Source organism: Anguilla rostrata, chromosome 13, assembly GCF_018555375.3.
Source record: "Anguilla rostrata isolate EN2019 chromosome 13, ASM1855537v3, whole genome shotgun sequence".
Classification (NCBI taxonomy): Eukaryota; Metazoa; Chordata; class Actinopteri; order Anguilliformes; family Anguillidae; genus Anguilla; species Anguilla rostrata.
This window is the reverse complement of record NC_057945.1, coordinates 28,284,169-28,310,046: the sequence shown is the minus strand read 5'-3', so window position 1 is coordinate 28,310,046 and position 25,878 is coordinate 28,284,169. Positions and strand designations below refer to the sequence as shown.

Genomic DNA, 25,878 nt, shown 5'->3' with positions numbered 1-25,878 from the left:
AATTTTGTCTGAGCCGACTTCCTCAGCAGCCTAATGTTAAAACATTCAGTCGAGTCAAGTCAGAGCCGTCACGGCGTTGGCCAATCACGCGCCGTCGCGGAACTGTTCGCTCGGACCTGTCCTGCGAGGACATGGAACGGTGAGCGCAGTGGTCAGTTTCCCTGCTCCTCTTTGTCCCGGGGCAGTAATTAAAATGTCAGGGGCTCACTAATCGTGTGAGCTGGAGTGGGGCGCATCGTTGGACAAGGCCGCTCTGTTGTTGCGCGGCGATGCCGCCGGTGCATAATAAGCAAGAGGCTGACCCAGTGCCCACCCTGGCTCCTGTAATTGCCTTTTGTGTTGGTTGGCTGCGTTGCGCCTGGCAAGGCGCCAGGCCGGATGCCAGATCTGCGCGGGTTGAGCCCACCTCCGCTGTCAGGCCCGGTCCTGGAAAGCGTCTGTCCTCTCTGGCTGTGACCGAGGACTACAGCTCACTCGCTACGAATGCGTGTCACTGTTTATCAGCTGGACAGTCTCCGTCTGCACATGTTTTGTCTGCTTGTCTTCGCCCCCCAATACATTAGGACCAGCGCTGGAAGAGATGAGATTCTCTTTTATTCACCTTTTACTGGAGAATGTGTTTGTCTAAGGTCCTGGCTGCAAATACAAAAGGAAACCTTGCACAAGAAGAAAACCCTCTTAACTGGATACATGTTTCCCTTCGCAAAAGTTAATGCTCCCCTCTTTTGTGTTCATACTATCCACTGAGTGTTCATTTCATGAATTTCCTTCAGTAGAGATGTATGTCTAATTTTACATTGAAAAGAAGAAAAAAACTGGTTTCCACTTCAGTGGTTGTTGTGATCAGCTTATTGACTATTGAGTGAATCTAATAAAAGAGGCTTTCACTACCAAACAATTATGCAGGTCTGACCCAGAGAGAGGTTTGTTTGCAGCAGTGATAACGCATCACCGCTCAACTCCATTGTGTTCACGCACAATAGAAGTAACGATTGTCAATTAATGAAACTTCATTTGGCGTAGTCTGCAATTATGCACACACACCACCATCCATAAGGCAGCATCTCATGAATATTCAGTGAGCTGCTGCTTAATATGCATGAGTGGGGTGTATGTATATAGGCAGTGGTGAAGCTTGAGCAAGGAGTAAAGGGAGGACTGACTTATTGAGGGAATGAGCGGGCGAGCGAGTGAGTGAGTGAAGGTAGGGGACACACACACACTCACACTCACATGCGGGTGCTGGAGTCTGCAGCATCCATGTAAATCCATTTAGACAGACCCTTATCCTCAGAAAGAGAGAGAGAGAGAGGGGGGAGAGAGAGGGAGTGACGGAGTGAGATAGGGGGACAGAGAGAGAGCAGCCACATGTGAGCCCGCTGTGGGAGAGCCAGCTGAGGTCTCTCTCTTCCTGCTCGGCCGGAGGAAGGAAAAGGAGAGGGACGCTTCTCCACCATGGGATGCCGCCTCTGTACTCTGCAGAAGCCAGAGGAACAGTACAAACTGCTGTACGAAGTCTGTCAGGTAATGAAGACAGAGCTTCTGCTACTTTTATTCAGTGTACATACAGTGCATGTAAAGTAAAGGAGGAGCATTGTGCTATTTGAAGGGGCTACAGGCACAGACTTTGCATGACTTTAGGATGAGGTAGGCTACTTTATGTCTGAGCATCACTGCACATGCTTTGTTTTGTGATTGTGGATGCTATTCTCACCTTGGTGATTGTAATGTTGGTTTGCCTTTGCTAGGCACTAAGTTAGCGGTGTCTGTTGGTTGCAGTTAGTTTGTTGGTAGAGTGACAGCATGAAGGGCTGAAATGTATGCGTGGGGGGCTGGAGGAGGGGGAAGGGGGGGCTGGGTGTGCTTAGTACCCATGGTCTGTGAGCACAGGGTCGAGGCATGGTCACGCACTTTAGAGACAAGGAGTGCGCCCAGATCTGTGACAGACGACTGAATGTTTCCGTCCGCATGTGCAATTTCCAACCCACCTCCTCCTTCTGTGTTACTAAGTGCTGACTGTGGGGTTTCCAGTCTTTAACCCCAGTTTGACTTCTACTTGGGTTTATGTTTAATGAGCAACCACTTATGTGGCATGTTTTAGTTTTAGTTTTAGTTTTGTTTTGTTTTGTGGTGTGGAACTGTGGTATTTTTGCTTGGCCTGTCTTTTATAACGTGTGTTTTAATTAACTTTTTTTAACAAAAAAGAAGTTATTTTTCTATTTGTTTTCTTAGTGATTACTGATTAAATTGAGATTTGGAGGTTCAGCATGGAAACTGTGCGTGCGCATAGCAAATTAAAACCCCAACAGCCCCAACACCCCCACCTCCCCCGCCCCACCCCACCCTTCCCACAACTTTGAAAGTGTTCAAAGAAGTATGCAGAATTGCACTGCCAGATACTTTAAATGCTGTCCAAAATTCTGTGAAATATTTGACCGAAAATGCATTAGACACACGTAGCCTAGTTTATTATCCCTAATAATTAGAATGCTAAGAAACAAATCAAGATCTGCAATTGTGCTTTGCATCATGAGTCTTCTCTGTCTTCTGTGTCTCCTCAGGTGAACTGAACATCAGCATGTGTCCTTGTGTCTTTTTGTGTGCTGTAGTCCTTTTTGCCTGTTGTAACAGTGTGTCTTTAGCTCTGCTGGTGTACATTAGTTAAGCTGTCCAGCTTAGCTGATCATGGCATGAGGATTTGATTAGTTGTGTCCTTATTTATTGATTTAAGTTTTTTATGTATATTTTTATGATAAAAGTAGATGGGTGACATTCTGTGAGGAGGTAACAGAGTAAATCTCTACTTGTGAATTGCAGGGGAAGAAGTAGAGCACCCCATTATTTAACATGCTCTCTCTACAGTCTCATATTCCCCCTCTGTAGCAAGAGGATGGCAACACAGAGGTGTCTTCATCTGAAAGGATTTATCGACCAGTCACATTGTGTTTGACTGGAAAAATACTGTGACTCTGGCCTGTAGATTGAACAGAAGCCTTTGAATGGCTTTGCCCTGCCAAGCATTGATGATAGCATTAGGCTAACTTATCACCATGAAAGGAATGTATCTTCACACAGCACCTTTTCTGTGCTAGCCGTGAAAGACACAATATTATATTTGTATAGCTATAATCTCCAGCCCCATTAGTGAACAGAGAATGCGGGGCCTGTTTTTTTATTTAAGTGAATTTAATGAGCTGGCTTTTTTGCTTTTCCCTCTGTATTATAAAGAAAGAAAGCTGTTCTTTCACACGTTACTCAAAGGTTCCGAGGTGTCGCCTGGTATTTCAGCATTCTGTCTTCAAAGTGCTGAGCTTTGATCATGCTTGGCTCTGCTTGGAAGACTAAAAGGTTTGCCTGAGACTGGCGGGGTGTGTTTTGTCATGCTAAATGACTTGTTTGCCAAACACGGCTAACAGATGATATGAGATGAGCAGGCATAGAAAGACTCCGTTGCCCTCCTCTATTTCCTTTGCTCAGGACAAATGTCAGGATGAGGCTCGGGGAGGAGGCCCAGACCCTTTGTGTCCTTACACTTGATCAGTGGCAAGCCTGTCATGCTATCTGTCAATTACCATTGATTGGCAGGCTGTTAGCTGACGGACCCATGCTGGCTGTCTTATGGCACTCCCTCCTCTGCCAATTACTCCAACAGGGAGCACCACCTGACCGGGCGGAGGACGAGCGAGACAAAGCCAGCCTGCTGCGTTCAGCCTCGTACCCCATTCATCAGAAAACCTTGCCCTGACACCCCATTCCCCGTGCCTGTGATTACGCAGATAATGCTCAGATGCACTTGACAAAGTGCTCGCTGTTTGTGGCAGCCCTCTACTGTCTCAGCCGACAGGCCATAAAGATGCTGTAGAGTCCTGAAGGCATACTGTGGCCCCTTCTGATGAATTTAGGATAAGGCCCCAAAAAATGGGATTGACTTGCACAAAAATGGACTTGGGGAGAGATAGTTCAGCTGTGCAGGCTGTATGGTCGTGTATTTTAGGAAGCCATTTGTCCGGTTGTGAGATTTCTGACAGGGTCAAGGACATGTTAGCATTGTACTGGATATATCCTTTAATTGGTGAATTAAGTCTTGGTTCCATCACTGCCTTTTGTCACTGGTGTCAAAGCCGCCTGTAGCATGCTGCTGTAATGAGCCGTATGGACACGTGCACATTCCGAATGTGACTTGTGAGCGTTTCTTTCAAGGTCCCTTCGTCCTCTGCACGTCAACTGCATTCTGCAGGGGTCCAGTGCACCGCACCGTACTGTACGCTAAGCGGTCTGTGTGCACCTCTGCTCACAGGAACTCTGTTGAATAGGACACACTTCTCCAAAAGAGAGATGGCGTAGAGTGGCTGTGGGGGGTGGGGGGAGTGGTTAAGCCCCTGGAACAGGCAGCAGAAACAGGGTCTAACCCAGGCTGGGCTGTGGTCCTGCCACATACACAGATAATAAACATTTGCAGAGATGCTCTTCATTAGGGCATGTGGCACACTGCCAGCTCTCCCCTTTCACTTCTCTGGGGGTTTAATGATGCACAATACCTCTCTTCTTGCACATATACCTTATTGCTTCACAATCAGGAAAAACAGTAATAGTCACTTGGTTATTGTCACTGATAACAGTAAAACATTGTTCTTTTGCAACGGAGAATCTCTCATTGAAGAATTGCCTTCCCCCATGCTAATTTGTGTTCTTTTGATTCTGTCGTAGTCACTGGTGCGTAGTCATCATCATTAGCTTCTTCGGTTTGCCAGGGGGAGTTGGCTTTTGACATGAAAATGCGGCTCTTTAGAGCTTTCTGCTCAGAAGCACGGCTTGCTAAGCCGGCATGTCTTCCGTAAAATTGGCAATAATTAATTGATAATTCTGCATTGTTCGCATATGCTGTGCGGCTTTTTGTATTTATTTATTTTTTTATTCTAACTTATTCTCAAGCAATTACAGTACACGGGACACAACAAAACTGATATCAACAGCAATGATTGCTTTCATGGTGCGTGAAGTGGGTCCAAAGGCCACCTTTACAAAAAGAGTATCAGTGAGTGAGTTTTAGAGTCTGCCCGAAGGCCGTTTTCTCTGTCAGTTAAGATAATTAGAGCCCAGGGAAGGCAATGGGCTGAGACTGCTCCGATCTGTCTGTGTAAACTTGACCTCGCTAACTGCAGTGAACCCAGGGCTCCCTCTTCAAAGCAGGAAAGGTATGTGCCACGCAGAGCAGCAAGCTCCAGTGCTTCTGTCAGAGAGGCAGAGGTAAAGCGCTCCAAAACACTGTTTGACAGTCTGGAGGCTCCTAATCTCTCCTAAAGTGGCCTGTAATGGCCGTGGCGCCTGTCTGCGCCTCACAAGACCCCCGTTTAATTAGAACTTTAAAAAACCACAAGCCGGGCCACTCAGGTCCTCCGGCCAGACACGCTAACGGCGGTGCCGCTCCTGCTTTCATCTGCTCGCATCGCTTCTTCCGTCTGTTCCATCGCTCGCCGTTTTTTAAATACTGTTCTGTTTTGTTTTTTACTTTATTTTAGTTATTTTTTTTAGGTTTTTTTGTTTTTCGCTCGGTTGATTGTGTTGGGTCTTGTGTGTAAATCGGGAGCAGACGCTGAGCAGATAAAGCAACACAGGCCACATGTGATGACACATTTTTATCCGCGGCGATGTAATTATGGAGCGTATATTTTCATTGTTAGGATTTTTAATGTGTGTTTACAGAAGTGAGCCTCAGATTCATTTTCTAAAGGTCCTTTGTTGCTCAGTACCCAGAACAGTTTTCTCTCTGTTAACCACAACATGAATTATTCTCTGAGATGTCCACAGAGTAACATTAAATCTGTTATAATGTACACTGTGGAAACATTAAATATACTTCTAGGTCGATGCTGCTCTAGTAGTTTACTTAGAATTACATCAGATATTTTAGATGTTCTGAAAGATGACCATGCAAGGGTGACAGGCTGCTGCATGAGGTGCATGGGACTGGAAGAGGAAACTACTGGCTTGTCAAGAGTAGAAAAAGGAAGGACAGTTTTCCTTATCACAAGGGCAAAAAGTACAGAGGAAAGCTTTGTCTTTAATGTGGCCCCGACAGAGGCAGTGGGCTCCCTAATGAGGCTTGACGGAGGTCGGGTGTAATGACAAAGGGGGGTTACGCAGCACAGTCCCTTTAACATGAGGCAGATTCACCCCTGCGCTTCCACATCTGCTTCACACCGGAGCAGCTGGTGATCAGCCACGGGGGAGCGCTCAGCGACGGCCCCTCTTCAGTCTGCCCTGTCACATGTCACTGATCAGAGTCACAGCGCCATGTGCGCACACGCACGCGCAGCACAGCGTCTACAGATTAATCACAAAGCAAAACAGCGCACAGACACATGGCACAGCACAGCACAGTGTCTACAGATTAACCACAAAGCAAAACAGCGCACAGACACACAGCACAGCACAGCGTCTACAGATTAATCACAAAGCAAAACAGTGCACAGACACAGCACAGCGTCTACAGATTACCCACAAAGCAAAGCACCGCACAGAGAGATGGCACAGTGTGGCACATCACTGCAGTGTGACATTTAGCCTAGTGAACACCAGCACAGGTGGATCCAGTGCAACAAGTAAAAGCACTTTAGATCTAGCTACTGTAAGAGAAATGCACACCAAAAAGTGCACAAATATAATTTTATCTGATTATCTGTCTGAATTTTATCTGACTGTGGGATCACTAATTGGTTACTTGGATTGGTATAAAAATTAACAAAGGCACACAAAAAATGTAGTTTCATTCTTTAAAATTTTCCCATGTTAACCTTTGACAGTTACAAAAGAGAGGTCACTGCATGCAACATAATTGGCTGAGATATGCAGCGATGTGGCAGATTTATAGTTGCATAGCTTCGTTTCAAACAAAATTTTAATCTCATATCAAGGACAGAGCTGATTTATAGGGATTGCGTAAAACAGGTGTTACTGTTGATCAAATTTGTAATGATCAAATACAGACTGTCTTTTCAGGATTTATGCTGGTGATTTGTCACAGTGTATAATGTTTGTCTATTAGATTGAGGTAACATAATGTTGCAGTGTGCTTTGTGGAAAAAACTCATACATTTTTCCTTTTTCTAATTAAGACTCAAAGCAATGCTGTCTTGGTGCCTGTCTTACAGTTATATCCCGCCAGTGAGAAGCACAGACGTTCCCATGTTCAATTCCATACCGCCAGCCAAGAAAGCATTTGACGGCAGTGGCGCTTGATTAAGAGAATGAATCAGCTTTGTACACATGTACCCAGTGAATACAACAGTGTGCCCCGCATTGTGCAGCGGGAGAGTCATGAATAAAACATCAGGACAGAGGGGTTTAAGCGCTTATTAAAGTGAACCGAGTCACAGCGCCTTTTTAAATGCGAGTGATGGAGTGCCATTATTGCTCATTATCAGTCTGCAGGCTGAGCGTACCCCATGTGGCCAATGGGAAGGAGCTCGCTGCTTTCAGGCTCCCTTATTAAGAGTTAATACAGGGGTCAGAATGTGTTTAAAATGGAACTGGGGCCAGTGCTGTGTTCCTTCTGTAAACCAGGGCCTGTCCTGTATATTTGTAGTATTAGGGTAAGATCGGGATAACTGGAAAACACTAGTGTGTGTGTGTACATGGGTGCGTACGTGTGTGTGTGTATGTGTGTGTGTATGTGTGTGTGACCCAGACCTGGGTGTATGGGGAGGGGATGTGTGGGAGGGGGCAGCCTTTTGAATTGAGCTGGGAAACACAGGCTTCCTGTCTGCCCTTGCACTGATGACAGGGAGAAATGAGCATGTGTCCCGGCTGGTAGACGGAGATCGGGAGACTCTGAGATTGCCGCTCTAATAATGACCGGACTCTTCTCCCAAGCTGCTGCCTGTGATTTCAGCCCCGCCGGGTCCACCCCTGTCCCTCCCCTGGTCCTCTCATGCTCCACTCTCTACACGAGTCGGACAGTGTCTCCGTTCGGTGGCTTAGAGAGCTCCTCCTCTCTTAGAGAACGCACAACATCACACGGATACAGATACAGCGCTGCAACGGGTGTGAGTGAAGCCCGCGTTTGATTTTGAAAAAAATCTGAAAAGATTTGCTTTGATAAAGCACTTGAAGGAGTTCTCATCAAGAAAGGAAAGCAGTGCAGAGAGCCTGAAGGAAGTGATATTGATTTTTTTTGAGGATAACTCAAATGTCCTTTGCTTAAATGAGATTAGGAGAGAGTAAATAATGGTGTTTTATTTCAGTCAGCTATGCCTATTGAATACTTTTGTTTAGCACTATTTGTTCTGCGTTCCTCAGTAACACAGCAGACTATGGTAAATAATGTGTTTCATGTGTTTCATGTAAGCCGAGGGGAGATCTGCTCTTTCAGAGAAACTGTTTCTCCTCAGTCAATGAAAAGATTGAAACACGTATGCAGAGAAAGGCCATAACCAGCCTTAACAGAGTTGCATTGCGTTTTTTTTTTTTGTCAGAACTGTTAAATGTGAAAGAAAAGACGGATTAGCTGCTGTTTCAAGCAGAATTGACCCACATTTAGAACTCTTCCTCCACCACTCAACCGCCCAGCATCTCAAAGTATGCTTTCAAGCCTCAATGTTTTGTATCAAATCAGCCGTTGTGAGCCCCCCCCCTCCCCCTCCCCCTTGTAAAATACAGACCGAAGAATTTGCTTAAGAAGTGTATCCAACCATAAAGAGGGACTTAAAGAAGAGCTTGTCACATCAGTGGCCAGGCGTTAATAGACTGCATTTCCCAGGGCTTTCACAGTTCTCTACAAGCGAAGGTCTGTCCTGCATCTGTCTGGCAGCTCTCCTGTTCCCTCAGTCTCAATATGAAGCTGAGTCTGCTGCCATCCTCCAGGCCACCCCTCCATGAGGTGTAGAGCAAGCCAACACTTTGCCTCAAAATTCATTACAAAACTGCTTAAGTTGCCATTGTAAACCTAGCTTAATATATTTTTGGCATCTAATTAAACAACACTTTAAAACCCAAGGAAGGCATCTGGATGGACAGTCCCATTGGTAAATTAGTCACATTTGACTGGATGAGTACAAATAAACTAGCAATCTAAAAATCCCAGAATTTAGGCAACTCCCTTCTCGCCTTTAAAATTAGAGGAGCGTAAGTAAATGAGATCATGATAAATCCGTATAAGCCTGTTTCTGGTTGTGTGTTCTCATGATGCGCTCCCTGTGGCAGCCTCAGCTGCAGCGGAAGAGGGCGGAAGCCCTGGCCGTGTTCTCTGGCAGCGGCCCCGCACATACCTGCCGCCAGGCACGCAGAACCCAAACTGCGTTCCGCGGTCCAGCACGGAGGTGGGCGAACATGCTGCCGTTCCCATCGGGAGCTCTTAATTAGCTTCCGGGACGACGGCACGGATCGTAACGAGCTTTGAGGACACGCCGCAGATGTGCGGAACTTTGACAGGGGTGGCAGGAGGGCAGGAGACGATGAGGGATGCTGCTCGCCACAGACAGGGGAGAAAAAACCCTGTACGTCTGCATAGGGTTGATGCAGGCCTGATATCTTAATTGAAGGAGGCACTGGTTCCCTATCAAGGCCTTTGAGTGATGGACAGGCTGTTGAATAAATTTCCCTTGTACCCCAACACCCATAAGTACACAGAGCTGTGGTTTCAGACCTCATTGCTATTCGTCACTGTGAATATCACACACGGCCCTCATTAAAAGGGTTTACGAGGTCTTTGTCCCTGAATTGACTGCTTTAGCATAATGTCGTACAGGAGGTGACAGAAGGAGGTAGATGTTTGTGATTTGTTGTTTCAGTAATAGGGTAACCTTACATCATCTGAACCAGGATTTCAGCCTCGCTGACAAGCAAGCTTGTGCTCTTTAATTCTGCACTGTTTTCATTAATCATAACTGGTGATGTGGTGCAGCATAAAAATGTATCCCCGTTGCATGGTCAAGCTATACTATGGACTCTTGCTTTGAGGAGATAGACGAAAGGTAGGCTTTTTGCGCCATCTGTGGGGATTTCCTTAGGTGGGCTGACGCACGATGGGAGTCTCTAGTTTAATAGAGGTGCTGTGTGGTGTTAGAGAGCAGGGAGTTAAAAGAATGGGTTCAAATGGATTAAAAGTTGGGTTCAGAGTTGGGGAGTACGGCACTGGTGAGCACAGTGTTTCGGCCTCTCCCTGCAGACCTGTGTGGTGTCAGAGGTGAGTTTAGTGAAAGGGGACCACGCTCAGCCAATCCCCCCTCCCCCCCTCCCCCCCGGGTGGGAATGCCCCCATCGTGTGCACTCAGGCGCAATACTGTGGCCTCTATGGGAGGGGGCGGGGCTTTATTCAGGGGTCGCTGCCTCCCGGGAACAGCAGGATTCCAGGGCAACAAGGCATCCGGAGTCCAGAGGGTGAGCATGGAGACGGACATAGAAACACATATATTCCTCCCAGATGATTCACACTGTCACAACTCCTGCTCCTGAGAGAGAGAGAGGGGGGGGGAGGGAGAGGCAGAGAGGGGGAGAGAGGGAGAGACAGAGGGGAGTTGGAGGGAGAGAGAGAAAGCGAGAGAGAGTGAAGAGGGGGAGGGGGAGGCATGTTCCTTTTTGCCTGTGTACTTTCAAAGTTGTCTCTTGGTTTTTAATGAGGAAACAGATGCATTGTGTGCAGAGATGTATACAGACTGCATGTAGATCAGGGAATACTGTTCAGCATCCAACTTATGTGTCCATTCTTTTTCTGTAGTTGTTGTAAATCATATCTTTGCTAAGGACTTATAATTTATATTAGTAAATATACTAACCAAATGCCTACATCTCCCACATTCTATACCTGCCATTTTATTATCACCATTGGCATTGATATCCAGTTATAGCAGTATTATACAATTGCCCTGAATTTACCAGTTGTACATGCAAATGTTGGAAGACATATAGGCCTAATAAGAATGTAGCTTATTTGACAAGTTTTGCTGTTTCTGAAGTAGAAGTGGAACTCATCTGGGATGATCCAATTATCCTTCAGGCCTGGATTAGCATTAATCCTTTTTAGTTATTAGTGAGCACATAACCTCTTCAAAGTTGGAGTGTGCAATTTCCATACATCCATCTTCACTTTCATTTCTGTTAATGTAGATATCAGCAGGGGGTGAAACATATTGGGCACTGGGTAAAAAAAGCGCCAAAGTTCTCATGGTAATCTCAGAACCTCTAGCCGGATATTAAAATGGATGAATATAAATGAATGTAAACAATGCCTAAAACTGCGCAAATGCCATTGTTCATAAACGTGGATGTGATTGACATTCCTGTAGTTCCGGTTGGGTAAGCTAATAACCATAAATCCCTCATCTGGAAAGGAGAATGAGCACATGTTATCACTGGTCAACGATATCAGCCTTATCAAAAAATGGCAGTACCCAATCATTGCCTCCCTGTGTGCATTCCACGGAGTCCTGCGCGAAAGCACGGGTTGTGCGCTGTTGCGTCACCACATTTCATGTGAATTTTCAAGGGTTTCATCATTCCTGGCGGTAGCCTATTCTGGTCGGCGGCATTAGCGCCAGTGCGTATCTGAAATGAGAAAGAGCCTCGGGTGCAGATTACTTCTAAGCTCCCCCACATCCAGGAATCATAAATGGACAAATTCCAAATGCCATGCGGATGGCGAGCGGGACCCGGGGTAGCTGTGGGAACTCTGATAAGCTGAGGGCTGGTCCTCTGGGCCGGAGCGAAATCTGCTGTTAGCAGGTGGGTGATCTCAGCTCTAGTGTCCAGCATCTTAATGAGGTTATGTGACCCAACGCGTTAGCCTGGCTTTCCTCTCTGGTATTCCCATGGATGAGTGCCATTGGGCCGTTGGCTTTGATGAAGTAGTACAGCTTATTCACGCCGCTCTCCATTTGCCTGTATGTTAATCATGACAAAACGATTCTGTATACTTTATACCTGTAATGTTTTATGGCTTCCTTATCAAACTACAGTACCGGGCAAATGAATTTACGTATGGATATGCATATGAATATGGTTATTTCTTTCAGTTGTCTTATTGAATGGAAGGTACATCCACCCATACCTGTGCTTCGCATTTAAATGTAAATTTAAGCTGTTGAATTGGACCAAAGTTACTGGTGTTTCCTGTGCTTTGTAGGTCTCATTAACCTATACTGTCAAATGTTTTTTCAAGATGTTATTAGAACTACTATACTTCGAATATCATGATGCTGCATAAATGCTTTGCACAGTGCTAATTCCTGCAGAGGAACTGTTAATGAGTTTAGCATAACGTGCTAGCGCTTAGAGCAGTGTATGTGGTTCTTGGCACTGTTATGGCTTTGTCTTTCCTCCACGTGTCGGGATAGGAGGCGTGGCCAGAACATCTCTCCCAAACAGCTGCAGCGCACTGTCATCCGTCATCGCTACAGCAAGGCGCAGGGTCAAGCAGCTCATCCACACTTAATTAGCTTCTTCTCTGTGACATGCTGTAGCCTTTCCCACAAATGAGTCTTAGCAGGTTAACATACTGCACACAGATAATCCTCCAAGGAGAGGCCACATTTTTCACTGGCCAGAAATTACTTAGCTAAATGAGGGCACCTCATTTCAGTTTGTCTAACGACCTTTATTAATGAAAGCCCGGCTCATTCTAATTAACGTCCCATTCTGCTTAGCTGTGCTTTGACCCGGTAAACCAATAAGAGGCATTAACAAGTTATCATACTTCTCATCATTGCTTGACTTTAATATTCATTAAGAAGTTAACAAAGAGCCTGTCTACCAAATCCTAATGTTGCTTTTTTTATTTTATTTTGAAAGTTTTTTTTAATTATTTTTCTCAGATGTTTGTCTCCTATGTTCTATGACTCTGAATCCTTTAGTTAAAGGCAGTGCTAGCTGAAGTTGTTTGGCTAGGATTTGCTGAGGTACAGAACACACCAGGATAACGCAATGGAAGATCCTTGCAGCTGTTCATGGGCAACAAAAACATTTACTCGGCTGATGGAAGGCTGTTTGAACACTGGTCATTACTTTCGTAGACGACCTACTAAACTGCATTGTTCTCTTACTCCTGAATCTGTGTGTGTGTGTGACATAGAGAGAGAGAGAGATGAGCATCACCTTGTCTGTCTTTATATGGCCTGATGTTATGAGCCCCACACAAAAACAAATCACCCCACATCGCCTGCTCTCTTCTGTCCCAGCGTGGTAACTCAGTACAGTAGGTCTTCAGTGAGAGACAGGAAAGGTCAGTTCAAGAGTCCAACCCCTCACGTCTTCAGTAGCACCTGTGATGAATGACTACTTTTGGCTTATTAAAGATAACACAGAGCCCATCCTTTTTCTGCAGGTTCATTTGTTTGAGCCTCTCAGTAGCTACTTACCCCCTCATTAATGCACTTATTGTGATGAGTTGTGTCCCCGTGTGGGATCCTTTTAGTGCTGGAGCAAGGTCTTCTACAGCAGTTTAGAATGATTTGAGGTCTTGCAGGCTACGGGGAACCATGCGCTTGGAATGTCTGAGCAGCCGTTTTGGGTTAAGCGCCATAATCTGTAAAGCCGCACAACACGACCAGGGTGGAAAAGGCAAATATCCATTCAGCTCCGTGGAAACCGTGACCTCATTGACCCAGAGGCAGGCTTTCAGGACCTGATTTAGGGTCAGCTCATGTGATGTTTGCATTGACTCGAACTAGCCTGGACTATAGCAGTGCTGCTGTATTCTTTTTAAGGAGAGTTATTGAGCTCACTTATCACTGGCCACTGAGATCTAATGACAGCACTTAATGTACAATGTGTTTTGTTCTCTCATTGGAGAATAAAGAAAAACAAATGACTGAATTAATAAATGTAAAACAGCTGATGTCACATAGCCATTCATTCATGCACCAAATGATCTTGTTTTTTCACCAAACATTTCTATCATCATTTTAAAATAAAGTTAATCAAAATGTAGTTGCTCAATGCGACCTGATGTACATAATGTTTTTAACATTTTTAGGGAAAAACATAGCCAGTGTCTCAAACATGAGTTTGTTAACAGCGTTGTCCTGTGTGTGTGTCCTGTCCCCTCAGGTGAACGGGAAGGACCTGTCCAAGGCCACCCATGACCAAGCGGTGGAGGCCTTCCGTACGGCTAAGGAGCCAATCGTGGTCCAGGTGCTCCGCCGGACGCCCCGCCCCAAAGCCGTGAGCCCCGCCTCCGATGCCCAGGTGGTGGACATCAGCACGCAGACCGAAATCACCTTCCAGCACATCATGGCACTCACCAAGCTGCCTGCCGCCGCCACGCCCGTTGACGTGCTGGAGCAGTACCTGCTGCCGGAGGAGTGAGTGACACCTGTCCGTTATCTGGCTGTTTGTGCTGAGGTCCTGTGTGTTCAAAGAGGACACAAAGATTAAATGAAAACACAAGCAGACTTAAGCGAGTTACATATTCTGAAAAATGTGTCCTGATATGTCATGTAACTTTTATACTGTAATATATGCAGAATTGTAAAATTGGAATTATTGCCAGATTGACAATACTGTATATTTTCCAATCAATGTTTAATACACTGTATAATACATTTCAAAATGCTTCTACATTTTCACATGATTAGAGTATAGCTCTGCATGCCTCACACTGAATATGGATATAATGGACCGGGATGGACATGATCTTCTGCATTGTTACATAAATGAAAAATCCAAATGGGGCTTTATCAGGGAAACACACATGTCTGGGTCACTGGCTCCAGTTGGCTGCTATCTGTCTTATCTCAGAGCCTGTGTGTCACTGCCGTGTTGCATATGATCTTTTGCCTTGTGATGTCAGCATAGCCTCCAGTACTCGCCATCCTCGCATCACAGAGAAACAAGCTGGCTTTTAACTTTTCAAAACCTCACCTTTGTTGACAAGCTGAAGAAATCCTGCTGAAATTTTCATGTATATGCTCTTTGTGCGTGTTGGAGCGCCAGAGTGGTTTGACAGCCCTTACAGCGCTCCTCAGACCATCTTAGTCTTCAAACAAACTCTCTGCTTGTTAAGGAAATTAAAATCTGCCATTCTTTCACAAGCTGGCTTTGCAGTTCATGCCTCGGTGATGGAGTCCGCGCAGATTATTACACCTGTCAGAGTTTAGGCCCTGGGCAGGAAGCGTAATTACGGCTTCTTCTAATTTGTGAATGCGTGACGGGCCAGACGTGACATCATCCTCCAAAATTCTGTGTGGCCTGCAGGCGAAGGACAGGACCCATTTATTACAACCCTGGTCCTGGAGGGCCGCACGGTCTGCCAGTTTCCCTCGTTACTCAGCACTTAATTTAGCAGTTAAAGCAGTTTATGACACAGTTAACTCACCTCATCCGTTTTTCTGGGTCTGAGCTGGTTGCTCAGGTTTAGAAAAAAAAGGCAGTCCCTGTGGCTCTCCAGGTCAGGGTTGAGAACCCCTGCCTGACAAGGTTCACTAATAGCCTGAGGAAAGTAATGCCTCACGTTCTCTAGTTTCCCAACAGCCTGCGTCAAAATCACTCAAAAACAGGATAAAATAACTAAATACCTGCATATTCAATCTGATTCAAATGCCTGTTAATAAAATGAAATTGTCTCATACCCTTGGGATCAGTTAGCTTGATGCCTGATCAGTTACGTGGGTGTTTTGCTCTCTTGGCTCAAGTTTTTGCTTTTTGTCAAAATCAGACCTGGGTCAAATACGTCAAATTTGTTTTGGATTAAAATACTTTTCTACGCTTTACTGATCTTGTCTTGTGTATTGGAACCAATTAAATACTCTCAAAAAGTACAAACCCCCCTGATCATATTGGCAGGCTGAATTACACCAGGCCAGATCAATAGAGCACAGAAAAGTATTTGAATCCAAAACAAATATGTATTTGACCCAGGTCTGGTCAAAATGTGTAAAACACGAGAGCAAGGCATTCTATGCTCTACCTTTTTTATGCATCAAACACTCCACATCCTCACAGTGAGGCTCATTGGCAATGAAACATTTAATATTGGATGATCTTGTAAAATTATCTTCAGTAGTGTATTATGGGTGTCTGAGGGTGTGTTGTTTCCTTGTGAATATTTTTATGAGATGATATTTTTTTATAGACACTCCCCGGGCCATGAATACTTCGACCCCAGTGACTTCCTGGAGGGCATGCAGCAGGACATGGAGAGAGAGGAGCTGGAATATGAGGTATTTATCACTTCTACCAAACACATGCATGCGCCTGCATGTATGCCTACACGTACACACACGCACCCAGAAATACACCACACACACGCACACACACACGCACACACATACACATAGACACACATACACACGCACACACGAAATACAGAACATTCTCCCACGTGTGGCCCATTCAGCCAGGAGCCACGTCCTTCCGACCCACCCGCCTCGAAGTGCCTTTGTTCTCAGTGTTCGGATACACGTGTCGTCTCTGTGCTGAGGCTTATAGGATATATGTGTTATTGATGAACTCAGACTAATTCGTCCTTGTATTGAGATTAAAATGCAGACCAGACACCAATCGAGCGGGCTGTCTGTTCCACACTCTTGAGCAGATGCCAGACGGTAACATCATTATTTATTTGTGACAACAAATAATACATCTTTGGACAGAACCTACCCAGAGGCTCCGCACAGATCAGGGGAAGAAGATAATTGGATGACAGAGACAATGGGAGAGTGATGGCTAGTATGATGTATTTTAACAATGCCCAGATAAAAGCAGTGATGGAAATAAATATATATTTTAAAAAATGAAGGTTGTAAGGTCACCGGGCACTCACCATTAATAATGCTGTCCCTGACACGTGCCATAGGCTCAAGAGGTGAACTTCTGCGACTTTCGGGCAGATGAGCAGTAGGCTGCCTTCCTCTGACCCCGCTCTAGACCTGAAGACCACTAAGGAACCTTGCGGAGATCCCACAGACAGAGATCAATTGTTGGCTCAGGACAATGACAAAGCCCTAACGGTCCCCTGCAGATCTGTGCTTTGTTAGGACTGATAAATGCTATCCCTATCGCTTCACTGAAACCCATCTGAAACCCCTGTGTACTGTAATGGAGATGCAGGCGCACCAGGAATCCCGTAGCATCACAGCTTTCTTTGAGCCTTTGTTGAAAAGGGCATCTTGAAACTGCCCGTTTGTTGTGAGATCATTGTTGTGAGTTGTGTCGGCTCAGCAGTTTGGGGTTGGCTGTTTGGTTTCATAATGGCATCCAACGTTTCCACCTGGCTTGAAATTTTGGCTGCTGTTCAATGGAACTGCAGCGTGTCTTTAACATCAAGGAATGAACAGGCTGCCATTGTGTCATTGTTCCTTTCAGACTGAAGTAAAGTGTTAATGTGCTTTTCAGATAATTGAGTGAACTCATTACTCAAAGTTCATGACTGAGCACACAAGGATTAGATCGAAGGATCTGTTAAAGGTGCTAATGTACTAGGAAATAATATTGAAGAGATTTTGAAGATAAATCCTCTGAAATGAATAAAATCCCATTTTGTATTCCATATTTTATGCAAAGAACTTTTCCAGAGAGCCGGAAGTCTCATATACTGATTTAAGGTTCTGTGTAGTGAAGATGTATATGCTGAAATGGTTATGCATTCTCTTCTATTGTAGATATAGACATGTCTGTACTTGTTCTGTTATTTGTCTAGATGAAAGTTTTTGCTTTTTTGTAAAAAAATAGAGTTAAGCCTCACTGGGGTAGTAGAGAGAGGAGAGGCAGTCTGTGTGCCTGTATCTAACAGATTATAGGTGCTGACAGGTGAGGAGTGGGAGAACTACTCAACCGCTGCCTGGCAGATGTTTCTCTGATATGTGAATAAATTAGACATCTTTCATTCTGTCACTACTCTCTATCTAAAACGCACAGCATCATGTTCCCATAATTGCAGGCGCGGTCCATTTTCAACAAGAGTGATTGCAGAAAACATTTTCTAGGTTGTTTGTCTTTTTGTTTTGTTTTTTTTTAACCATGTGTGTTTGTGTTGTGTATGGTTTAAAATGTATGTCTTAAATTATAAGAGTTCCACAGTTGTCCTTGTCAGGAAGGTGATGAATTGTCAGTTTGAATGTCAGGATTGTAATTATTATAATTGTTAATTGTACTCTTCTGTTTCATCTTTTCAGGAGGTGGATTTATACAGAGTAAATATCCAGGACAAGCTGGGACTGACAGTTTGTTACAGGACTGACGATGAAGACGAGACTGGGATTTATGTGAGCGAGGTGTGTTGCAGAACAGCATTGTGGGTAGACTAGAAAGCTAACACAGCCTCAACACTTTTTTTAATGTAAAGTTGGTCAACTGTGAGTACATAGTGATTGAAAGGGGACAAATTATTGCACACAGAGTGTTGGTAGAGGGTAAGGAACCAGAGCTCGATTTGTTTAGTTTTCCATTTATTGGCTTATTTTTGCCGGTTTTTTTCCTTTGGTTTGTTTGTTTTTCTTTGCTTTTATGTGACTCTTTACTTCTTGTGTGTGGCCCAGATAAAAACAGTAGCAATGTATTAAACACTTGCCTCATTAGTATTTGTGGTTTATGAAGATTGTTTTTGGCTAGATTTTTGTTTGTGTTTTATTTATTTTACTTTGGTCACCCAGCACATAATTTACTGCAAGCAATACACTGGAGATACTGTGAAAGAAAATGACTTCAATTAATCAGATTTAAATAGACAAACAGCAACTAGATATTTGCCAGACAATGTTGAAAACAAGCAAACACCTCATATGGGTAGGGCCTAATTTTTCATGAATAGTCATTTTCAGATGTCAGGAAGGTCTCATATGAATGATAGCCATTTATCATGTTGGTTGGGAAAGAGGCAGATTATTTTCTAGTACATTCAGTTCTGCCCCAGGAATACTAAATGTTTTTATGCACAAACATTATAAACACGTGAAACTTACACTGGAATAGTATTCTCAGCCAGTGTTCCGATGATATAATCATATTATAGATTTAGAAGTAACAGATTTGTTGGCAACATTTTATTTATTTTATTTATTTTGTTAAACCAAATGAATCATTAACTCCTTTTAAAGATTACCGGTGGTTACTTTGCAATCCATCCTTCTCTACCCGTAGAATCTAAATACCCTGTACATTTCAAATCCTGGACATATAAATATCTTTGAAGTCATTGTTATGGTTAGGTATAAATGTATTTACACATAATTGTTCTTTTTTGTTTAGATTGATCCAAACAGCATTGCTGCGAAGGACGGCCGGATTAGGGAAGGTGACCGGATCATCCAGGTACACTCAGCTTCCATCGTTTGAGAGTAGCTGTTGGGATTCCGTTTCCTCAAATATGTGGCTCATTTTCTTTTCTTCTTTTTTTTCCACTGAAGATCAATGGGATCGAGGTTCAGAATCGGGAAGAGGCAGTGGCGTTGCTGACCAGCGAAGAGAGCAAGAATGTCTGCCTGCTCGTGGCTCGGCCGGAGATACAGGTACATCTACAGAACACGCATCCACTCACACACGCTGTGGAGAAAGGAGCTTTCACATGGATATACAGGGCTTTTATCGCTGAATTTACTTTCATAGTAGATAACCTTGTCAGTGGGGACTCACATTGCTAAGATTTTATCATTTGTGGGGTTACAATTTATTGTGAAACGAGACGGGTTAACTACCTTGCACAATGCGATACTCTACCTGGGATGTGACACTGTAGTCAGTCGTACACAATAAAGCAGGTTAAAAAGACGTTGTAGTATGATTTACATTGTGTGTGGGCTTATTTCCATTGCATTATCTCTTTATTATTATACTAGTATATTATTTATACATCTGGGTAATATAGAAGCAATTTAGGTTCAATTCCTTGGGTAGATATACAGTGACTATACCCCACCATGATTTTGACAATGAAACTAGCTCCCAAACCACTGCTGACATCGCTTTCTATCTCACTTCTGACAGCAGTGACAGAGACTGAAGCTAAAGGCCTTGAGGAAAGCTAAAAGTCTCAGCCTCTCACTTCCACATGCAACTGCACAGACAAGGGAAGTCTGATAGCATGAATGCAGCTTTTGGCCCAGCATACAGATTTAGCATGACAAGCGTTAGGCCATTACTGAACAATGCTGAGTCACAACATTTGGAATAAAAAGACTCCCTCCTGTCTCTGTCTGTGAATTCACGGTCAGCTTAGTCATTCACATTTGGCTGCTGTGGAAGCTGAAAAGCTTGCGGTTCTTTGAGCGCATTTCCAGGTCCCTTCCTGGTTTGTTCAGGGGGAGTTGCTGGGTGGTGCCTGTGACAGCAACTGTGTGTGATTTTGATTTGCTGAGAGTGATGATCTGATGTCCTGTCTCTATGGACCAGCTGGATGAGGGATGGATGGACGATGACAGGAACGACTTTCTGGATGACCTCCACATGGACATGCTGGAGCAGCAGCATCACCAGGCCATGCAGTTCACTGCTAGCATGCTGCAGCAGGTAAGCTAGGGTGCTTTGCCCAGAGTAAAATAGTTTCCTGGATCCACTGCTAGCATGTTGCAAGAAGTAGCACAAGGTCGGCCAGCAGAGGATGGACTTCCCCTCTATAGCTGGGTTTTCTTCCCATTGGGGAATTTTTTCTCCCCACCATCCGTGTTGCCAACCGAGCTACTTTGTGGCTAGATCTAACCACTTTTGGCCTCCCCTAGCAACTTTACTTTCCCAAAAAGCACGTTGCCACAAATGTAGCCACATTTTAAAATGTACTCAGAGATTTTTGCAAAGTTGCTGACTATGTCATTTCTAGCCATACTATCAACAGAAAAGTTGGAAAATTTGAATTTCCCACTGTTCCTCCAGTCTGCTATTGTTCTCTCACTCTTGTCTGGTGGGGCGGGACTTATTTAGAAACCACAATTTACTTTATGTTTAAGTACCTGCACATTTGAACAATTAAATGGCCATCAAAGTGTCCAACTCAAAAATGCATAGTCAGAAGTACAGAAGGCCAGATAGATGTACTTTAATAGAAATACTTTGTTACTGTACTTAAATACATATTGGGAGTATAGCCTCCTTGAGTATAGCCTCCTTGAGTGTTTGCATTTTTTTAACTTTCACTTGTACTTTCTTTTTCCTCCCCCCCAAATCTGGCAACACTGTTTCCAATGCAAAGATTAGCTAGAATGCGACATGGTGACTGCACTCTTCATTCCGTCCTGGTCTAACGCAGTCACAGGTTATAAATCCATTCTTTCAACAGCGACAGAACAAATATGAATTATTGCATGAGAGTGTGATTAGTGCTGGTGAACAATCATTGCCACGATGATCATTTTCAGATGCGCCCATTGCAATTTCATATAGATGCACCAGTGGATCATGGTATAAAATATTACCCAGCGTAGTCTTGCAGACAAGCCACTGCTATCCAGGATAACATTACCCCAGACACTAAATCACAGAAGACCTCCCATGTATCAAGGAAAAAGCAGATTATCAGATTATTGTCTCAATTTATCTTCAGACAGTATCATCAAGCCTAGGTCTCCTTGTAGCCCATCTCCTTGTAGCTCATTCTCTTCTTTTGCAGTTTTCCAAAGAAATAAAAAATGGAAAAAGGAAAATGTGCCCACAGCCATAATTATATCAGTTTATTACTTCCTATATTGTACATTGATTTGATGTGTTCATGCATTGCTGCAGTCTAACTTATGCCCTCAAGGAATGTCTTGATTAAATGAGTCACCTATGATCCAAGTGGCTCATAGTCCGATGCTGCACAGAATGCCTGAAAGATGAGAGTTGCAACCTCAAATTTGTTGTTATAAATTTATCTTAAGCCATGTGAGTTTGCACTCAGTATGTGCGTGTGTGTTATCACTGTGTTTGTCTGTTTGTGTGTGTTAAGGCTGTCAGTTTATAGACATTGTTACTTGTTAATCTATTGTTCATTCCTATTAAATTCTTAAATTCCAAGACAGTGCCATTGAGTATGGAATTACTAATTTTGTTGTTTAAAACATAAACACATTGATATTAAAGTCTTAAAATGTGACAGAAGAAAAGCTGCCTGCTAGCATTGGTGAGCAAATGCTTAGCCATAATTGTCACACACTACCCTTATACAAAATGAAGCTGTACTTAAAGTTCTGTAAACCTTTCTCTTTTGCATCTACATTAAAGTTAACATGTATATTCCTTTAAAGATCTGTGCTCCATTGTTCTGGAGCTCAGTGGGGTTTCTGACAAGCATATCATGACACCTGATACTTAAGATGGTTGTGTGTTTGGTTGCCGTGTGTGTGTGTAATGTTTTAAATATTTTGACTATCTTTCATTTGTTTCAGAAGAAGCGGGAAGAAGACGGCGGGACCACAGACACAGCCACCCTCCTGTCCAATCACCTGGAGAAGGACAGCGGGGTGGGCCGGACGGACGAGAGCACGCGCAACGACGAGAGCTCCGAGCAGGAGAACCTGGGCGACGACCAGACCACGTCCTCCAACACGCTGGGCAGCCGCAGGAAGCTGGCGTACAGCCAGGACACGCTGGGCAGCGCCGACCTGCCCTTCAGCAGCGAGTCCTTCATCTCCGCCGACTGCGCCGACGCCGACTTCCTGGGCATCCCCGCCGACGAGTGCGAGCGCTTCCGCGAGCTCCTGGAGCTCAAGTGCCAGGTGCAGAGCGCGGGGCCGCACGGCCCCTACTGCCCGGGCGCCGAGGGCGACGGCGAGGGCGTGGACAAGGAGCTGGAGCTGCTGAACGAGGAGCTGCGCAGCATCGAGCTGGAGTGCCTGAACATCGTGCGGGCGCACCGCATGCAGCAGCTGCGCGAGCAGTACCGCGAGTCCTGGATGCTGCACAACAGCGGCTTCCGCAACTACAACACCAGCATCGACGCGCGGCGCCACGAGCTCTCCGACATCACCGAGCTGCCCGAGAAGTCGGACAAGGACAGCTCCAGCGCCTACAACACGGGCGAGAGCTGCCGGAGCACGCCGCTCACGCTCGAGCTGTCCCCCGACAACTCCCTGCGCCGCGGCGACGAGGGCGGGGCCGAGGGGGCCGCCGCCGGCGCCCGGCTCCCCAAGCCCCTGCTGTCCCCGGTGCAGGAGGCCAGCCCCACGCGGCCGCGCCCAAAAGAGGCGGAGCCCTGCCTGCCGCCGGACGGGAAGGAGGGCCAGCCGGGCGAGGCCAGCACGGCGGGGAAGAGCTCCCTGCTGCCCCAGCCCCGCTCGCCCTACAAGCACGCCCACATCCCCGCCCACGCCCAGCACTACCAGAGCTACATGCAGCTCATCCAGCAGAAGTCGGCGGTGGAGTACGCCCAGAGCCAGATGAGCCTGGTGAGCATGTGCAGGGACGCCGTCTCCCCCGGCGACCTGGAGCCCAAGATGGAGTGGAAGGTGAAGATCCGCAGCGACGGGACGCGCTACATCACCAAGCGCCCGGTCCGGGACAAGCTGCTGAAGGAGCGCGCCCTGCGAATCCGCGAGGAGCGCAGCGGCATGACCACGGACGACGACGCCGCCAGCGAGCTGAAGATGGGCCGCTACTGGAGCAAGGAGGAGCGCAAGCAGCACGTGGTGCGGGCCAAGGAGCAGCGGCAGCGGCGGGAGTTCATGAAGCAGAGCCGCATCGACTGCCTGAAGGAGCAGAGCGCCGCCACCGACGACAAGAAGGAGCTCAACATCATCGAACTCAGCCACAAAAAGATGATGAAGAAGAGGAACAAGAAGATCTTCGACAACTGGATGACCATCCAGGAACTGCTGACGCACGGCACCAAGTCGCCCGACGGAACGCGAGTGTACAACTCCCTCCTGTCCGTCACCACCGTGTAGGTGGCCCCTCCCCCTTATGTAACGTACTGTAAATAGGACACTACCGGTTGGGGTAGAGATACCTGCCTCGTTCAATGCGGCAACGTTTTTTGTAAATATGAAGCGAGAGGAGCCTTTTTCCGAAGGAACTTGAGAATCTGCAGGTGAAGAGACGGTTCAGAGAGCGGTTTTTTTGTGAACGGTCTGTGAAACTTTGAAGGTGATATGAAAATGTTTTCACGTGCTTTTCAATAGCCTTTCTACCTTTGTACTCATTATTTTAAATAATATGTAAAAACAAAAAAACAATTCCTATGCCTTTTTTTTTTCTTTTGAAATCTTGCGCAGGTTTTTCAGCAGTGGAAAAAATGCTTGCCAAGAGTAAACAGCCAACATTTATTGGAATTTTTTGAAACAATTATCTTTTATCAGTATTTTACGGTTTATGCATAAGTTTTTCTTATTACAAAAACAGAAATATGAAAAAAAAATTGCTTCAAGGTCAACACAGGACCGTTTATTCGGACGGACTTTTGTAAATTTAACAGAATTTATCATTTTTTTAAGCAAACAGCTTTTCAGTTTGTTGCAGAATAAAGGAAGGTTTTTCCTGAAGGTATATCATGCTACAAATGGTCAGATTTTTGTTTTACAGATGCTAACTGACGAAGTAAAAGCATTTACAAATGGTCTGATCTTTATACAGATGCTGAATGACGAAGTGAAAGCATTTCGCATGTACAGAAAGAGACAAAGCCTTTGTCATGCATTTGTTAATATCCAAATCTTTCTGTGTTATTAAAACCCATTGTAGTGGCCATGCCTTAGTAAGACTCCATGTATTGAGCAAAATATTGCGGCTTAACAAATTCATAGTTAGCAACACAATTTGATGTCTTGTAAAATGAGAGAAATAATAAATTATTGTTTTATATTTGATGAGCTTTCAAAACGGTGGTCCAAGTTTTGTGTGTGTTTTCTTTTTCATATTCACAATTGCTTTGATGATTAACGTGTGGTCTAGAAGGCTTGCAGGTTTGACGGCTATACAGAATGAGATTAGTACATATTTGTGAACCTGCCAAAACAGTGTCCAGTTACCGATCCTGGACCATGGTAACATTGAACCAGTTTATTATATATGCAGGAATCTGTGACAGGAATCTGTCCTCCTTTATTGAGATACCTCATATATACCTGCCCATGAAAAGATTCTGTAGTGGGATCTAAAAAGTAACAGAAAAAAACTAAAGTAAATCAGGAAGAAGGGCTTATTGCAACTTCACAAATACCAGACCTGTGTCATAGCCCACAATCCACAGCGGAATTTTTGCTACAATAATTACTTTACATAACTCTCCTAAGTGGTCCTGTAGTTCTTTAGATACAGTGTATTAGGGGTCTAATGCTTCTCCAGCTCCTTGGAATGCTTCATACTTAGGTTTTTGGGTCACAGTTTCAAGTTCATGTTTGAGAAGTTTGAAAAGCTAAACCTGGGGACACAGTTGATGTAATAAAAACTTGAAGGCTATACTCCTGAAGAAAGGGGTGGCTGTGTAAAAATGGGCTTTCAGTTTGTACAAAAAAACAGTTAAAATATATTTTCATCAATCCTGGTGAAGCGATTGTTTAAAGGGAAAGTGAGTGTTATGAATGGAATTAAATTGCTTCTGCCACACTACAAGCCTGTGGTTTTGAATCACTGCACATCTTTGCATGAGAGAAATAAAGACAGTGATAAAGCAGAACAGTTTTTTGTGATAGCTGTTGGGGTTTACCATTTTGAAAGCTAACTCCTACAGCATGAGATAATTATGTGAGGTTTTCTGCTTACCATTGTGATCAGTATTGTACAGCAGCTTTTTTTCAGTAACCTTGCTGCTGTTTTTCTACAATTTAAAAAGCTAATTAAGTTTGTTATGTCTTTATTTGTGCAGTCTGAAAGCCTATTCACACAGGCTTAGTTTTCCTGGTTTCCTCAAGGTATTTTGTCCCATAGTGTATCTCAACCTTGGCATACTTACTCATTTGTTTGAAGGTTTTTTAGGAGTATAAGCCATTTTTGTTTTTTGTTTTTTTTTGCGAAGAAAGAGGAGTTTAATTTGCCTTTCAGCACGCA

At 44.7% G+C, this 25,878-nt stretch overlaps 1 protein-coding gene across 5 annotated transcripts in view; it reads left to right on the top strand.

The window, feature by feature from the left end:
• pdzrn3b (PDZ domain containing RING finger 3b) overlaps nt 1-24,698 on the top strand; it is an 89,331-nt gene extending 64,633 nt beyond the window's left edge. For 2 of the 5 annotated variants that reach the window (XM_064304996.1, XM_064304994.1), the window contains 7 exons: nt 14,041-14,294; nt 16,064-16,151; nt 18,105-18,203; nt 19,177-19,239; nt 19,335-19,436; nt 20,317-20,433; nt 22,284-24,698. In XM_064304996.1, coding sequence (XP_064161066.1) covers nt 14,041-14,294; nt 16,064-16,151; nt 18,105-18,203; nt 19,177-19,239; nt 19,335-19,436; nt 20,317-20,433; nt 22,284-23,780 — 2,220 coding nt within the window. In that variant the 3' untranslated portion in view covers nt 23,781-24,698. Of the gene's footprint in view, nt 1-1,158; nt 1,525-11,514; nt 11,719-14,040; nt 14,295-16,063; nt 16,152-18,104; nt 18,204-19,176; nt 19,240-19,334; nt 19,437-20,316; nt 20,434-22,283 lie in introns of those variants that run through there. The other 3 variants (XM_064304997.1, XM_064304998.1, XM_064304995.1) reach the window with 3 other exon arrangements.
• Nucleotides 24,699-25,878: the final 1,180 nt, after the last annotated feature.